This window comes from Brassica rapa, unplaced genomic scaffold, assembly GCF_000309985.2.
Source record: "Brassica rapa cultivar Chiifu-401-42 unplaced genomic scaffold, CAAS_Brap_v3.01 Scaffold0130, whole genome shotgun sequence".
Lineage (NCBI taxonomy): Eukaryota > Viridiplantae > Streptophyta > Magnoliopsida > Brassicales > Brassicaceae > Brassica > Brassica rapa.
The window spans coordinates 10,383-28,148 of record NW_022610074.1 but is presented as its reverse complement, the minus strand read 5'-3'; the positions used below and the strand labels follow the sequence as shown (position 1 = coordinate 28,148).

Here is a 17,766-nt window from a genome sequence, read left to right as displayed (position 1 = left end):
TAAACCACCACGACCGGCCCTTTTCCGGCCGATCTCTTGGCCGGGACTCTCTCTCTCTCTGTACGTTTTTCTCTGAGAATTTTTCTCTGGAATTGGATAATGAAATCGACAGGAGAGGCCCCATATTTATAGAAAACGAGGGGGTAAGTCTTGCCCCACGAACAGGCACGACTTGCTAGCGAATGGGCACCATCGGCCAAGGGTTGTGCCCTCTCGGCCACTTGCATCCCTTCGCCCTTTCTGATTGGGTTTGGGGTCGGTCATAAGCCCAACCCACGCCCCAAGCCTCCTGGACTTAGCCCACGGCCTTGTCCAAGGAACCAACAGCCCATGGCTTCATGGCCGGACCTCATAGCCCGCCACTGACCCGGACCCGGACCATCGGCCTAAAACCCGAACAGTCCGTCTAGCTAAGATGAGCTGACTCCCAGCTGCCTCAGCTGAGTGAGCTAGTAGTCCAGCTAGTGGAGCTGACTTAGTAGTGGCTGAGCTGGAGTGAACTCAACCTAGCTTCGTTAAGCTGGTCGAGCTACTTCTCTATCTCATCCAGCTACCGTCTTACTCGTCTTAGCTGTCTCTTTGCTCTTATAAGGTTATGTCTAAGTTTCCTTATGTCCTTAACCTTCTTTCCTGGCCATGGAACGCTTGCCTTGATGTCCTAAGACTGGCTGGTACGTTTCCTCGAACCATGGCCGTCCCGACAATCCTTTCCAGGATTGGGGGCGTGACACAGCGTGCCGAGTCCAAGGACCAACGTGCTGATATGTGTACTGATGGACAGCCACAGACGTCCTGTGTGTGCTGACGGACACAGACGAACACACATGGACACACACACAGACAGCCGCAGACGTCCTGTCTGTTCTGGCGGACATCCACAGACGTTCTGTGTGTACTGAACAAGCAGCCCACGTGGGCCGAAATCACCCGAACAGTCCACAGGAAGGGTCAGCGTCCTGAGTTCAAGGACAACCGGGCTGATATGTGTACTGATGGACAGCCACGGACGTCCTGTGTGTGCTGACGGACACACACAGACACACACAGACAGCCACAGACGTCATGTGTGTGCTGACGGAGACACACGGACGTCCTGGGTGTGCTATCAGACACCCCCAAACGTCCTGTGTGTACTGAACAGACAGCCCATGTGGGCCAAAATCACCCGAACATTCCACGGTAAGGGCCAGCGTGCTGAGTCCAAGGACCAACGTGCTGATATGTGTACTGATAGATAGCCACGGACGTCTTGTGAGTGTTGCCGGACACAGACGAACACACATGGACACACACGGACACACACGGACGTTTTGTGTTTGCTGACGGACACACACGGATGTCCTGTGTGTGCTGATGGACAGCCATGAACAGCCACATACGTCTTGTGTGTGTTGGTGGATACCCACGGACACACACGGACAGCCATGGATGTCCTGTGTGTGCTGACGGACAGCCACGGACGTCCTGTTTGTGCTGGCGGACACCCAAGGACGTCCTGTCTGTTGAGAACAGACAGCCCACGTGAGCCAAAATCACCCAGGCAGTCCACGGGAAGAGCCAGCGTGCTGAGTCCATGGACCAGCATGGTGATATGTGTACTGATGGACAGCCACGGATGTCCTGTGTGCGCTGACGGACACACACGGACACACACGGACGTTTTGTGTGTGCTGGCGGACACACACGGACGTCCTGTGTGTGCTGACGGACAGCCATGGACAGCCACAGACGTCCTGTGTGTGTTGGCGGACACCCACAGACACACACAGACACACACGGACATCCATGGACGTCCTGTGTGTGCTGACGGACAGCCACAGACGTCCTGTGTGTGCTGGCGGACACACACGGACGTCCTGTGTGTTCAGAACAGTCAGCCCACGTGGGCCAAAATCACCCAAACAGTCCACGGGAAAGGCCAGTGTGCTGAGTCCAAGGACCAACATGCTGATATGTGTACTGATGGACAGCCACAGACGTCATGTGTGTGCTGACGGACACAGATGGACACACACGCACACCTACGGACAGTCTTTGGTTTTCCAAAATCAGCCAAGGGAAGGACCAGCGTGCTGATATGTGTACTGATGGACAGCCACGGACGTCATGTGTGTTCTGACGGACACGCACGGACGTCCTGTGTGTGCTGACCTACACACACGGACATCCTGTGTGTACTGAACAGACAGCCCACGTGGGCCAAAATCACCTGAACAGTCTACGGGAAGGGCCAGCGTACTGAGTCCAACGACCAGCGTTCTGATACGTGTACTGATGGACCGCCACGGACGTCCTGTGTGTGCTGGCGGACACACACGGACAACATGGACAGGCACGGACAGCCACAGACAACCTGTCTGTTCTGGCAGACACCCATGGACGTCCTGTGTGTACTGAACAAACAGCCCACGTGGGGCAAAATCACCCGAACAGTCCACGGGAAGGGTCAGCGTGCTGAGTCGAAGGACCAACGTGCTGATATGTGTACTGATGGACAGCCACGGACGTCCTTTGTGTGCTAACGGACACACATAGACACACACGGACAGCCACAGACGTCATGTGTTTGCTGACGGACACACACAGACGTCCTGGGTGTGCTGTCGGACGCCCCCAAACGTCCTGTGTGTACTGAACAGACAGCCCACGTGGGCCAAAATCACCCGAACATTCCACGGGAAGGGCCAGCGTGCTGAGTCCAAGGACCAGCGTGCTGATATGTGTACTGATGGACAACCACGGACGTCCTGTGTTTGCTGACGGACACACAAGGACACACACTGACAGCCACGCATGTCCTGTGTGTGCTGATGGACAGCCACGGATAGCCACGACCGTCCTGCGTGTGCTGGCGGACACCCACGAACGTCCTGTGTGTACTGAACAGACAGCCCACGTGGGCCAAAATCACCCAAACAGTCCACGGGAAGGGCCAGCGTGCTGAGTCCAAGGAGCAGCGTGCTGATATGTGTACTGATGGACAGCCACAGACGTCCTGTGTGCACTGACGGACACACACAGACGTCCTGTGTGTGCTGACGGACACACACGGAAGTCTTGTGTGCGCTGACGGACACACACGGACGTCATGTGTGTGCTGACCTACACACACGGACATCCTGTGTGTGTTGAACAGACAGCCCACGTGGGCCAAAATCACCTGAACAGTCTACGGGAAGGGCCAGCGTACTGAGTCCAACGACCAGCGTTTTGATACGTGTACTGATGGACAGCCACGGACGTCCTGTGTGTGCTGACGGACACACACGGACAACATGGACAGCCACGGACAGCCACAGACAACCTGTCTGTTCTGGCAGACACCCACTGACGTCCGGTGTGTACTGAACAAACAGCCCACGTGGGCCAAAATCACCCGAACAGTCCACGGGAAGGGTCAGCGTGCTGACTCGAAGGACCAACGTGCTGATATGTGTACTGATGGACAGCCACAGACGTCCTTTGTGTGCTAACGGACACACACAGACACACACGGACAGCCACAGACGTCATGTGTGTGCTGACGGACACACACAGACGTCCTGGGTGTGCTGTCGGACGCCCCCAAACGTCCTGTGTGTACTGAACAGACAGCCCACGTGGGCCAAAATCACCCGAACATTCCACGGTAAGGGCCAGCGTGCTGAGTCCAAGGACCAGCGTGCTGATATGTGTACTGATGGACAACCACGGACGGCCTGTGTTTGCTGACGGACACACAAGGACACACACTGACAGCCACGCATGTCCTGTGTGTGCTGATGGACAGCCACGGACAGCCACGACCGTCCTGCGTGTGCTGGCGGACACCCACGGACGTCCTGTGTGTACTGAACAGACAGCCCACGTGGGCCAAAATCACCCAAACAGTCCACGGGAAGGGCCAGCGTGCTGAGTCCAAGGAGCAGCGTGCTGATATGTGTACTGATGGACAGCCACAGACGTCCTGTGTGCACTGACGGACACACACAGACGTCCTGTGTGTGCTGACGGACACACACGGAAGTCTTGTGTGCGCTGACGGACACACACGGACGTCATGTGTGTGCTGACCTACACACACGGACATCCTGTGTGTGTTGAACAGACAGCCCACGTGGGCCAAAATCACCTGAACAGTCTACGGGAAGGGCCAGCGTACTGAGTCCAACGACCAGCGTTTTGATACGTGTACTGATGGACAGCCACGGACGTCCTGTGTGTGCTGACGGACACACACGGACAACATGGACAGCCACGGACAGCCACAGACAACCTGTCTGTTCTGGCAGACACCCATGGACGTCCTGTGTGTACTGAACAAACAGCCCACGTGGGCCAAAATCACCCGAACAGTCCACGGGAAGGGTCAGCGTGCTGACTCGAAGGACCAACGTGCTGATATGTGTACTGATGGACAGCCACAGATGTCCTTTGTGTGCTAACGGACACACACAGACACACACGAACAGCCACAGACGTCATGTGTGTGCTGACGGACACACACAGACGTCCTGGGTGTGCTGTCGGACACCCCCAAACGTCCTGTGTGTACTGAACAGACAGCCCACGTGGGCCAAAATCACCCGAACATTCCACGGTAAGGGCCAGCGTGCTGATATGTGTACTGATGGACAACCACGGACGTCCTATGTTTGCTGACGGACACACAAGGACACACACTGACAGCCACGCATGTCCTGTGTGCTGATGGACAGCCACGGACAGCCACGACCATCCTGCGTGTGCTGGCGGACACCCACGGACGTCCTGTGTGTACTGAACAGACAGCCCACGTGGGCCAAAATCACCCAAACAGTCCACGGGAAGGGCCAGCGTGCTGAGTCCAAGGAGCAGCGTGCTGATATGTGTACTGATGGACAGCCACAGACGTCCTGTGTGCACTGACGGACACACACAGACGTCCTGTGTGTGCTGACGGACACACACGGAAGTCTTGTGTGCGCTGACGGACACACACGGACGTCATGTGTGTGCTGACGGACACACACAGACATCCTGTGTGTGCTGACGGACACACACGGACGTCCTGTGTGTGTTGGCGCACACCCACGGACACACAAGGACACACATGGATAGCCATGGACATCCTGTGTGTGCTGACGGACACCCACAGACGTCCTGTGTGTTCAGAACAGACAGCCCACGTGGGCCAAAATCACCCAAACAGTCCACGGGAAGGGCCAGCGTGCTGAGTCCAAGGACCAACGTGCTGATATGTGTACTGATTGACAGCCACAGACGTCCTGTGTGTGTTGACGGACACAGACGGACACACACGGACACCCACGGACAGTCTATGGTTGTCCAAAATCAGCCAAGGGAAGGACCAGCGTGCTGATATGTGTACTGAAGGACAGCCACACACGTCATGTGTGTGCTGACGGACACACACAGATATCCTTGTGTACTGAACAGACAGCCCACATGGGCCAAAATCACCCGAACAGTCCACGGGAAGGGCCAGCGTGCTGATTCCAAGGACCAGCGTGCTGATATGTGTACTGATGGACAGCCACAAATGTCCTGTGTGTGCTGATGGACACACACGACACACATGGACAGCCACGGACGTATTGTGTGTGCTGGCGGACACCCACGGACGTCCTGTGTGTACTGAACAAGCAGCCCACGTGGGCCAAAATCACCCGAACTGTCAACAGGAAGGGCCAGCGTGCTGAGTCCAAGGCCCAATGTGCTGATATGTGTACTGATAGACAGCCACGGACGTCCTGTCTGTGTTGACGGACACAGACGAACACACATGGACACACACGGACACACACAGACGTACTGTGTGTGCTGACGGACAGCCATGGACAGCCACAGACGTCCTTTGTGTGTTGGCGGACACCCACGGATACACACCGACACACACCGACAGCAATGGACGTCCTGTGTGTGCTGATGGACAGCCACAGACGTCCTGTGTGTGCTGGCAGACACCCACGGACGTCCTGTGTGTTCCAAACAGACAACCCACGTGGGCCAAAATCACCCAACCAGTCCACGGGAAGGGCCAGCGTGCTGAGTCCAAGGACCAACGTGCTGATATGTGTACTGATGGACAGCCACAGACGTATTGTGTGTGCTGACGTAGACAGACGGACACACACGGACACCCACGGACAGTCTATGGTTTTCCAAAATCAGTCAAGGGAAGGACCAGCGTGCTGATATGTGTACTGATGGACAGCCACGGACGTCCTGTGTGTTTTGACGGACACACACAGACGTCCTGTGTGTGCTGACCTACACACACGGACATCCTGTGTGTACTGAACAGACAGCCCACGTGGGCCAAAATCACCCGAACAGTCCACAGGAAGGGCCAGCGTGCTGAGTCCAAGGACCAGCGTGCTGATATGTGTACTGATGGACAGCCACAGACGTCCTGTGTGTGCTGACGGACACACACGGACAAAATGGACAGCCACGGACAGCCACAGACGTCCTGTCTGTTCTGGCGGACACCCAAGGACGTCCTGTGTGTACTGAACAAACAGCCCACGTGGGCCGAAATCACCCGAACAGTCCACGGGAAGGGTCAGAGTGCTGAGTCCAAAGACCAACGTGCTGATATGTGTACTGATAGACAGCCACATACGTCCTGTGTGTGCTGACTGACACACACGGACAGCCACAGACGTCCTGTGTGTGCTGACTGTTGTAGGCACAGATCAGGGTTGGCCGGATGGAAGGTGGAAGCTTGAATGGATTGACAAAAAGGATGATCGGATGGGCAATATGATGAGAATGCAAGCTATGAACCTGAAATCAAATGCAAGAAAAATGAGATGCGGTTTATACTAAGAACAAAATGAGATAGATAAAGATAAGATAGGATGGAATCAGGCTGCTGGTCATGTGACACTATCAGCTTGATCAAGTAGATGATTGAAGTGGATTTACGGATGAAGTTTGATTGAATCTCTCAATCTGATGGAATGATGGATCGAAGTGATTGACTCTCTCAATCTGTGTACTGAGCTAGTTTGATTTGCACAAACAAACTAGACTCACGAAATCAATAAGACGACAAAGAATCTCTCTTTGAATCCTAAAGACCGATATTTTATACAAAGAACAACTTTGATAAAACTGAATAAACTTTCTATTAACTTGGTGATTATGGGTGATCTTTACAATGGACGTCTAGGAGCTTATATAATGCTCAGAGACAAAGGTCCTAACGTTCTAAAACAAAAAGAAAAGGAAACAAATCAAAACTAAGAAAAAAATCGAAAACTAGCCGTTGGAGCCTTTTGTGGGATTTTGGCTCCAAGTGAGAAACTTGATTCTTCTTGAACCTGGACGGTTTTAATGGATAAGAGAGCTTCCTTGGGACCTTCCTGCGTGCTTGATAGGTTCTGATCTCGTGCCTGATCTGAAGAGAAAATAGCTGTTGGACATTAATGTCGGTTTGCTCCAAATAAGGCAAGTTTGAGTAAATGAGGATCCTCCTGATCCAGTGGTTGCTCGTGCATGGTATGAACTTGCAGAACTCCTCCTGGACTCCTAGAATATCTCCTGATTGGTTGAAATGATCTCCTGGTCGCCAATGTCTGGTTTGAAGCTGATTGAACCGGTTAGCTTCCAATTAAGGCAAGTGTAGAACTGGTTTGACCGGTTTTGGAGATTGGATCATAACTTCATAATTCCGTGGCCATTTTCTCCTGATCTTGGTTCAGGCCGCTCCTTCCTTGCGCTGTAATCTCCTTCTAAAGTCGGGTACTCGCAGATGGACGGGATGGAAAACCTCTGACTTGTAAAATTCATAATTTCTTTCTCCGTGCGTATTTTGGACTGATTCCAAATGGTCTGGACTCCCTCTTGAGTGTAGAGTCCATTAAAATTTGTCTCGTGACTTAAACCCTCCTGGTTTGTAAGATACAGCATTTTTAGTGCACATGTGTTCTGCTTGGCGCCTTGGCTGGTTAAGTAGGGCTTTGTGTTGACCTCTGGTTTGGTTGCTGATCAGATGACCACATCATCCCCTCCCTCTTGACAAGGTTTCGACCTCGAAACTGTATAATCTGCACCAAGATAGAGCAAGTCAGCTTTCATTCTCTTTTGAGATTCTAAAACCTTACCTTGGTATTGTTTTGGTTTTGCTTCTTTAAGCAATATGGACTGCATTGTCTCTTGAACAATCTTCTGGTCCATCACAAGAGTCACGTCTGGTGGTTCTTCTTCTTTAAATTCTTGCTTCTTAAGTCCTGTTACAACACCCTTTGACAAAGACAAGTGCATTATACAAGAATTTGGAACCAATATATCAGATTGAATAAAACTATCACTTTTCATAGATAACTAGGATAAGATCCGCGCCTTGCGCGGAATTAAGTTATTATTTTTATTCTATTTTGGAGAATGAAACAATAGTTTGGCTTCATTTGGATTAGGGGTGTTCAATCCGGATATCGGGTTGGTTTCGGTTCGGTTCGGTCTTTTTAGGTATTTTGGTTAGTAAAATATAACTAATATTCTAAATCCATATTTACTTTGACATTAGTCTTTCACAAACTTTTGAAAGATTTCAACTGGACGACTAAATTGATCAGCCAATCTTGTTGCTTTAAATCATTAGTATTTATATATATATATTTAGTTTGAATATTTATTAAATAAAAATTCATATGCGTTATATTTTATGATAATTTGTAACTTATTATAATAAAAAAAATAATCTGTTGATCACAAAATTTTCAAAGTGGGAATATTCAAATTTCTAATAATATATAGACGTTTTGAAAAATTCAAAATATAACATATAAGAAAAAATATAAATGTTTTTATTATATATTTAATGTGATTTTTTAATAACTTTCAATAATATAAAATTTTTAAAAAAACTAAGATACCAAAATTGTTATCAAATATTTATTATTCATAATAATTAATTTTCATATATACGTTAATCATATTAGGTAATTTTGTAGCTTCTAATTAAGGAAAGTGCAAAAAAAATTTGGTAGATTATTTATCAATTCGATAGTTAGTTTAATAAAAAATATAATGTAAGTTAAGATGGACCAACCTATTTTTCTAAGAATAGTAGTATATTTTATATAGTCATTTATTAAATGAGAATTTATAATCATACAGTTCTATGATCATTCATTTCATTTTATAACTGAATATTTAAATCATCGATAACAAAATTTTCAATGTGAAATCTTTAATAAGTTTATAATTTATAAATGTTTTTGAAAATTCATTGAAAGTTTTAATATTAAAATATTTATGTAATCTTATGGTATATAGTATAATCTATATATATATATATATGTTTTATTATTAAATGATATTTTTTACTCATATAGTTTTAAAATCATATGTATCTTCTTATAATATTAAATAAAATTTCATATTAATACAATTTTATGATCATTTATAACTTATTATGACTAAAAAATAATCTATTGATCACAAAATTTTCAGAGTGGGGATCTTCAAATTTCTAATAATTTATAGACGTTTTGAAAAATTCAAAATATAACATATAAGAAAAAATATAAATGTTTTTATTATATATTTAATGTGATTTTTAAATATCTTTTAATAATATAAAATTTAAAAAAAAACTAAGATACAAAAATTGTTATCAAATATTTATTATTCATAATAATTAATTTTCACATATACGTTAATCATATTAGGTAATTTCGTAGCTTTTATTTAAGGAAAGTGCAAAACATTTTTTGGTACGTTATTTATCAATTCGATAGTTAGATTAATAAAAAGTGTAATTTAAGTTAAGATGGACCAACCTATTTTTCTAAGAATAGTATATTTTGAATAGTTATTTATTAAATAAGAATTTATAATCATACGGTTCTATGATCATTCATATCGTTTTATAACAAAATATTTAAATCATCGATAACAAAATATTCAATCTGAAATCTTTAATAAGTTTATAATTTATAAATGTTCTTGAAAATTGATTGAAAGTTTTAATATTAAAATATTTATGTAATCTTATTGTATATAGTGTTTAATCTAATATATATATATATATATATATATATATATATATATATTTATTTATTTATTTTATTATTAAATGATATCTTTTACTCATATGGTTTTAAAATCATGTGTATCTTCTTATAATAAAAATGTTAAATCATTGATCATTAATTTTTAACATAAGAATTTTAATAGTTTTAGTCATTTATTGTCGTTTTTAAAAATTCAAAATATAACATATACGAAAAAATCTAAATTTTATTTTTATAGCTAATTTGATTGTTTAATTTATTTTAATAATATAAAATTAAACAAAAAATGATGGAGGAGATATAAATTGTTATCAAATCTTTATTATTAAAATCATTAATTGTCATATATTTATTAGTCATTTATGGTAATTTCGTAGGTTTTATTTAAGGAAAGAAAATATCATATCAGATCATTATATCATATAGTTTGACCAACTTATGTATCTAACAACATATAAAAATCAAATGTGGACCTACTTATTTTTCAATTGAATGTAATTGACTATCTAATTGAGTGCCACCTATGCATTGGGGCCTCTTTTAATTAATACAAAATTGAGGTTACATCTTTTCAAATGTTTCTCAATTAATATATAGGGGATTCTGTTTTCTCTTCTAGTGATGTTTCTATCAATGCTTTCTTAGTAGGACAAACTATAGCATAGTGTCCTTTCTTATGACATCTATAACATGTCTGATATTTCAAATCCTCAGAGTTAGAAGACTTACCTTGGCTGGATGGCTCTTCTTTATTTGGGTTTAAAATCTTCTTGTCTCTTGGACTTAAATCATGGACAACTTTTGATCTCAACAAGGATTGGGTGATCGTGTCTTTCTGGACTTCAGGACCTGTCTTAACATCCTTGGACAAAGACAAGTGACTCATACCAGTGGGAGGTGATTTATAAACAAATTTATCAAGTATAGGACTTACCTTGGCCTTCTCTTGAAAAATCGGTTTGTCTGATTTTTCTTTGTGTCTGGCCAACGTGTTTTGGCTGACAAGCTTCTTCTTCTCCATGGCCTTTGAGACCTCATAAGGTTGGTATTGATCATATAAAACCGTGGGCATCTGGCTTGGCTGAATCTGGTCTTGATAGATCAAGCTTCTATGTCCTTGTTGTGGCACAACTTTCTTTGCCTCTTTGGACACACCATTTGAAAATCTCCTTGGGTATTTTCTTCTGGTTTCTTGCGTGGGAAGTGTAGTCACATACTTCCTGATCATAACATCTTTAAGATCTTCCCAATTGGCGACAACCTCTTCTGGACTTTTACCATGTGTCTTATCTACTCTTTTCCACCATGAGTAAGCTTTTCCAGAAAGTTGTTTGATGGCATGAGCTAGCCTCTCCTTCTTTGGCACACCATAGTATGTAAACCAATCATCCATGGTTCTTTCCCATGTTAGATACTCACTTGACCAACTGCTTCCTGAAAAAGAATAAATATTAACATTAACAGCAGAGTTATAATCATGATAAGAATAATTTGAGTATTCATGAGTATAAGAAGTTTGGTGTTTGGTGATCCATGAAGGATCTGGTGGCTTGGGCTCAACATAGCCAGCATCTAGTGCATCTCCAAATCTTCTTTCTCCATGTGGTGGTCGTCTGCCTTGTGGCTTATTTCTTTTTCCCAACTGAGCAATATTATCATGGAGCTCTTGTATAGCTGCAAAGTGTTGGCTTAGTCTTTTTGTAACGGCCTTGGCCCGATGAACCTTATCAAATACTTTAACCCAAACCTTTTCGTTCAAAAGCTCTTATTAAAACTCAAACTGTCTTACATAAAACCGATATCAACTAAAACTGAATGTCGAATAAAACTTAAGAAGAAATGGTTGAAAGAAAAGAGTCCAAAATGAAAGACTCGAGAAAACACTTGCACCATACGGACATCTACTCCCGCTCCCTCTCGACCATACCTGTAAAAAGAGGGGTGAGTACACAATACTCAGTGAGGGCAGGTTCTAGGAACCCACGAACTCAGCTCAGGAAGAGCAAACAATCACAAGTCATGAGCTAATAAGATCTATTACACAGAATCCCATACTACCCGACATGAACTAAAGACCCTACAATGCACATCCTTTTCATCTTTTCATCTTTTCCTCAGTGGGTAGCCCCCCACTAGGCTTCTACCCCATATTCATGTGGATTGGCCACATCTCCTATGGGTGCTTCCATATTCATGTGGATTCGCCACATCTCCTATGGATACCTAGCGTGGACTACTACCCCACCTACTTTCCTTAGACTCTCTATATGATCCCTTATTCGTACTTATTCTTACATCTTTCACTTATCATTCACAACACGTCTCATCATCTTATCATCATATTCTTGACCACCTTAACATGCCTACATTCTTATCACTTCAACATGTACTATCGTCTAAACAAGATCAATCACATAACATATCACGCATACACACAAGATCTAGATCGGATTAACAAAGGACTAAGTCCCATTGGTTACTCAACATGAGGCAAGTTCACAGCAAGTCCTCACCTTATCTTTTTGCAGAAATAGATCTGGATCTAGGTTTGGGAAACAGTCACTTCTCGAGATCTGGTTTGAGAATCGGATTCACACAAGAGAGAGAGAGAGATGGGTTTAGGATCTGTCATTTTCCAATGACTTAGAGCTAGAGATCTTAGTTTTACCTTTAGGGTTCAGATCTCAGTTCCTTGCACGAAACTGAATCAAGGAGGCGGCGGCTAGGGGCTCGGTCGCGGCGGCTAGGACTTCGCGGACGGCTGGCTTCGCCGGAGATGGAGCGGCGGCGGCTTGAGGCGGAGGCGGCGGCGGGGTTCTGCTCGGGCAGGGCTTCGCTTGCTGTCTCTCTTGTGGCTGAACCCTAGAGGAACTTCTCCTTTTATAAGCAATGGGAGGGGTTATGTCTAGGGTTTCTTCTTCTTGGGCCTCCTGCACTTGAGTTCCCTTTTGGGCCGGGCCCGGGATGTTACACTTTTCTTCATGGGTTGGCCGTGTTCTTCCTCTGTCATTCCTTCCTGAAAACAATCTCAAAGAGAAAGTGAAGATATGAGAAGTTTTGGTCGAACCAAAATAAATCAAGTGCACAATGCAATTTAAACTAAACCGAGAAAATATGCAATTATGAACCGAAATGAAATAAAGTATGCAAAAATTATTTTTCTTTTGGTTTTCTCAATGCAAACACAAAATGAATCACTATGATATGATAATAAACACAAATGAAAAGAAAATATGGAAAGCAAACTAATGTTGATATTTTTTTTAAAAAAAATTTCTTTGATGCAAACAATTAAACCACTTATGCAAAAGATATAAACTAAGCTTGAATATATTTTATTTTTCTTTTCTGATGCAATCACGAAATGGACCAACTAATATGATATGAAACAATAACTAGGATGATTTCTTTTGGCTTTTAAATTTATGGATGCAAATGAAAAGGAATCAAATTCAAAACAGCACTTTTTATGGGATTTTCTTTTATGGAAACTAATGAATGCAAACACTTTTCTTTTGGGATTTTCGATTTTAAATGAATCAAACAAAACTTTTTCTTTTCTTTTTTGTGGCTCTTAGCATGATGAACAGCAAGAACACAAAACAAATGCAGAAACAAAACTTAAAACAAAGAAACAGTTTTTATGGATTTTCAGTTTATGATGAAAAACAAATGCAAACAAATATGAATGATGCAAGGATAGAGTGACCTGATTCAGGAGCTTGAGCTCTGATACCAAAATGTTGTAGGCACAGATCAGGGTTGGCCGGATGGAAGGTGGAAGCTTGAATGAATTGACCAAAAAGGATGATCGGATGGGCAATATGATGAGAATGCAAGCTATGAACCTGAAATCAAATGGAAGACAAATGAGATGCGGTTTATACTAAGAACAAAATGAGATAGATAAAGATAAGATAGGATGGAATCAGGCTGCTGGTCGTGTGACACTCTCAGCTTGATCAAGTAGATGATTGAAGTGGATTTGCGGATGAAGTTTGATTGAATCTCTCAATCTGATGGAATGATGGATCGAAGTGATTGACTCTCTCAATCTGTGTACTGAGCTAGTTTGATTTGAACAAACAAACTAGACTCACGAAATCAATAAGACAACAAAGAATCTCTCTTTGAATCCTAAAGACCGATATTTTATACAAAGAACAACTTTGATAAAACTGAATAAACTTTCTATTAACTTGGTGATTAAGGGTGATCTTTACAATGGATGTCTAGGAGCTTATATAATGCTCAGAGACAGAAGTCCTAACGTTCTAAAACAAATAGAAAAGGAAACAAATCAAAACTAAGAAAGAAATCGAAAACTAGCCGTTGGAGCCTTTTGTGGGATTTTGGCTTCAAGTGAGAAACTTGATTCTTCTTGAACCTGGAAGGTTTTAATGGATAAGAGAGCTTCCTTGGGACCTTCCTGGGTGCTTGATAGGTTCTGATCTCGTGCCTGATCTGAAGAGAAAATAGCTGTTGGACATTAATGTCGGTTTGCTCCAAATAAGGCAAGTTTGAGTAAATGAGGATCCTCCTGATCCAGTGGTTGCTGGTGCATGTTATGAACTTGCAGAACTCCTCCTGGACTCCTATAATATCTCCTGATTGGTTGAAATGATCTCCTGGTCGCCAATGTCTGGTTTGAAGCTGATTGAACCGGTTAGCTTCCAATTGAGGCAAGTGTAGAACTGGTTTGACCGGTGTTGGAGATTGGATCATAACTTCATAATTCCGGGCCATTTCTCCTGATATTGGACTTTCTGGAAAGCTGATAAACTACTCTTGAATCCTATGATAGGCTTTGGTTCAGGCCGCTCCTTCCTTGGGCTGGAATCTCCTTCTAAAGTCGGGTACTCGCAGATGGACGGGCTGGAAAACCTCTGACTTGTAAAATTCATAATTTCATGCTCCGTACGTATTTTGGACTGATTCCAAATGGTCTGGACTCCCTCTTGAGTGTAGAGTCCATTAGAATTTGTCTCGTGACTTAAACCCTCGTGGTTTGTAAGATACAGCATTTTTAGTGCACATGTGTTCTGCTTGGCGCCTTGGCTGGTTAAGTAGGGCTTTGGGTTGACCTCTGGTTCGGTTGCTGATCTGATGACCACATCACTGACGGACACACACAGACGTCCTGGATGTGCTCTCGGACACCCCCAAACGTCCTGGGTGTACTGAACAGACAGCCCACGTGGGCCAAAATAGCCTGAACATTCTACGCTAAGGGCCAGCGTGCTGAGTCCAAGGACCAGCGTGCTGATATGTGTACTGACGGACAGCCACGGACGTCCTGTGGGTGCTGACGGACACACACGGACACAAAAAAACAGCCACGGACGTCCTGTGTGTGATGACGGACAGCCACGGATGTCCTGCGTGTGCTGGCGGACACTCACGGACGTCCTGTGTGTACTGAACAGACAGCCCACGTTGGCCAAAATCACCCAAACAGTCCACGGGAAGGGCCAGCGTGCTGAGTCCAAGGACCAGCGTGCTGATATGTGTACTGATGGACAGCCACGGACGTCCTGTGTGCGCTGACGGATACACACGGATGTCCTGTGTGTGGTGACGGACACACACGGAAGTCTTGTGTGCGCTGACGGACACACATGGACACACACGGACGTCCTGTGTGTGCTGATGGACACACACGGACGTCCTGTGTGTGCTGACAGACAGCCATGGATAGCCACAGACGTCCGGTGTGTGTTGGCGGACACCCACAGACACACAAGGACACACACGGACATCCATGGACGTCCTGTGTGTGCTGACGGACAGCCACGGACGTCCTGTGTGTGCTGGCGGACACCCACGGATGTCCTGTGTGTTCAGAACAGACAGCCCACATGGGCTAAAATCACCCAAACAGTCCACGGGAAGGGCCAGCGTGCTGAGTCCAAGGACCAATGTGCTGATATGTGTACTGATGGACAGCCACAGACGTTCTGTGTGTGCTGACGGACACAGACGGACACATACGGACACCCACAGACAGTCTATGGTTGTTCAAAATCAGCCAAGGGAAGGACCAGCGTGCTGATATGTGTACTGATGGACAGCCACGGATGTCCTGTGTGTGCTGACAGACACACACGGAATTCCTGTGTGTGCTGACCTACACACACGGATATCCTGTGTGTACTGAACAGACAGCCCACGTGGGCCAAAATCACCCGAATAGTCCAAGGGAAGGGCCAGCATGCTGAGTCCAAGGACCAGCGTGCTGATATGTGTACTGATGGAGAGCCACGGACGTCCTTTGTGTGCTGACGGACACACACGGACACACACGGACAGCCACAGACTTCATGTGTGTGTTGACGGACACACACAGACGTCCTGGGTGTGCTGTCGGACACCCCCAAACGTCCTGTGTGTACTGAACAGACAGCCCACGTGGGCCAAAATCATCCGAACATTCCACGGTAAGGGCCAGCGTGCTGAGTTCAAGGACCAGCGTGCTGATATGTGTACTGATGGACAACCATGGACGTCCTGTGGGTGCTGACGGACACACAAGGACACAAACTGACAGCCACGGACGTCTTGTGTGTGCTGATGGACAGCCACGGACAGCCACGAACGTCCTGTGTGTGTTGGCGGACACCCACAGACGTCCTGTGTGTACTGAACAGACAGCCCACGTGGGCCAAAATCACCCAAACAGTCCACGGGAAGGGCCAGCGTGCTGAGTCCAAGGACCAGCATGCTGATATGTGTACTGATGGATAGCCACGGACGTCCTGTGTGCGTTGACAGACACACACGGACGTCCTGTGTGTGCTGACGGACACACACGGAAGTCTTGTGTGCGCTGACGGACACACACGGACGTCATGTGTGTGCTGACGGACACACACGGACGTCCTGTGTGTGCTGACGGAGAGCCATGGATAGCCACAGACGTCCTGTGTGTGTTGGCGGACACCCACAGACACACAAGGACACACACGGACAGCCATGGCCATCCTGTGTGTGCTGACGGACAGCCACAGACGTCCTGTGTGTGCTGGAGGACACCCACAGACGTCCTGTGTGTTCAGAACAGACAGCCCACGTGGGCCAAAATCACCCAAACAGTCCACGGGAAGGGCCAGCGTGCTGAGTCCAAGGACCAACGTGCTGATATGTGTACTGATGGACAGCCACAGACGTCTTGTGTGTGTTGACAGACACAGACGGACACACACGGACACCCACGGACAGTCAATGGTTGTCCAAAATTAGCCAAGGGAAGGACCAGCGTGCTGATATGTGTACTGATGGACAGCCACAGACGTCCTGTGTGTGCTGATGGACACATACGGATGTCCTGTGTGTGCTGACTTACATACACGGACATCCTGTGCGTACTGAACAGACAGCCCACATGGGCCAAAATCACCCGAACAGTCCATGGGAAGGGCCAGCGTGCTGAGTCCAAGGACCAGCGTGCTGATATGTGTACTGATGGACAGCCACAGACGTCCTGTGTGTGCTGACAGACACACACGGACACACATGGACAGCCATGGACGTCCTGTGTGTGCTGGCGGACACCCACGGACGTCCTGTGTGTACTCAACAGGCAGCCCACGTGGGCCAAAATCACCCGAACAGTCAACGGGAAGGGCCAGTGTGCTGAGTCCAAGGCCCAACGTGCTGATATGTGTACTGATGGACAGCCACGGACGTCCTGTGTGTTTTAACGGACACACAAGAACACACATGGACACACACGGACGTCCTATGTGTGCTGATGGACACA

The 17,766-nt window shown here is 45.9% G+C and overlaps 1 protein-coding gene across 1 annotated transcript; it reads right to left on the bottom strand.

Moving 5' to 3' along the window:
• Positions 1 to 8,093: 8,093 nt before the first annotated feature.
• Positions 8,094 to 11,400, bottom strand: LOC117129766 (the record flags this gene model as incomplete). Its single annotated transcript, XM_033283024.1, has 3 exons — positions 10,942 to 11,400; positions 10,737 to 10,869; positions 8,094 to 8,219 (listed from the first exon to the last, which is right to left on the bottom strand). Coding segments are annotated over exons 1-3 (718 nt in total), but the record flags the coding sequence as incomplete, so codon positions are not given.
• Between the last annotated feature and the right edge of the window lie 6,366 nt (positions 11,401 to 17,766).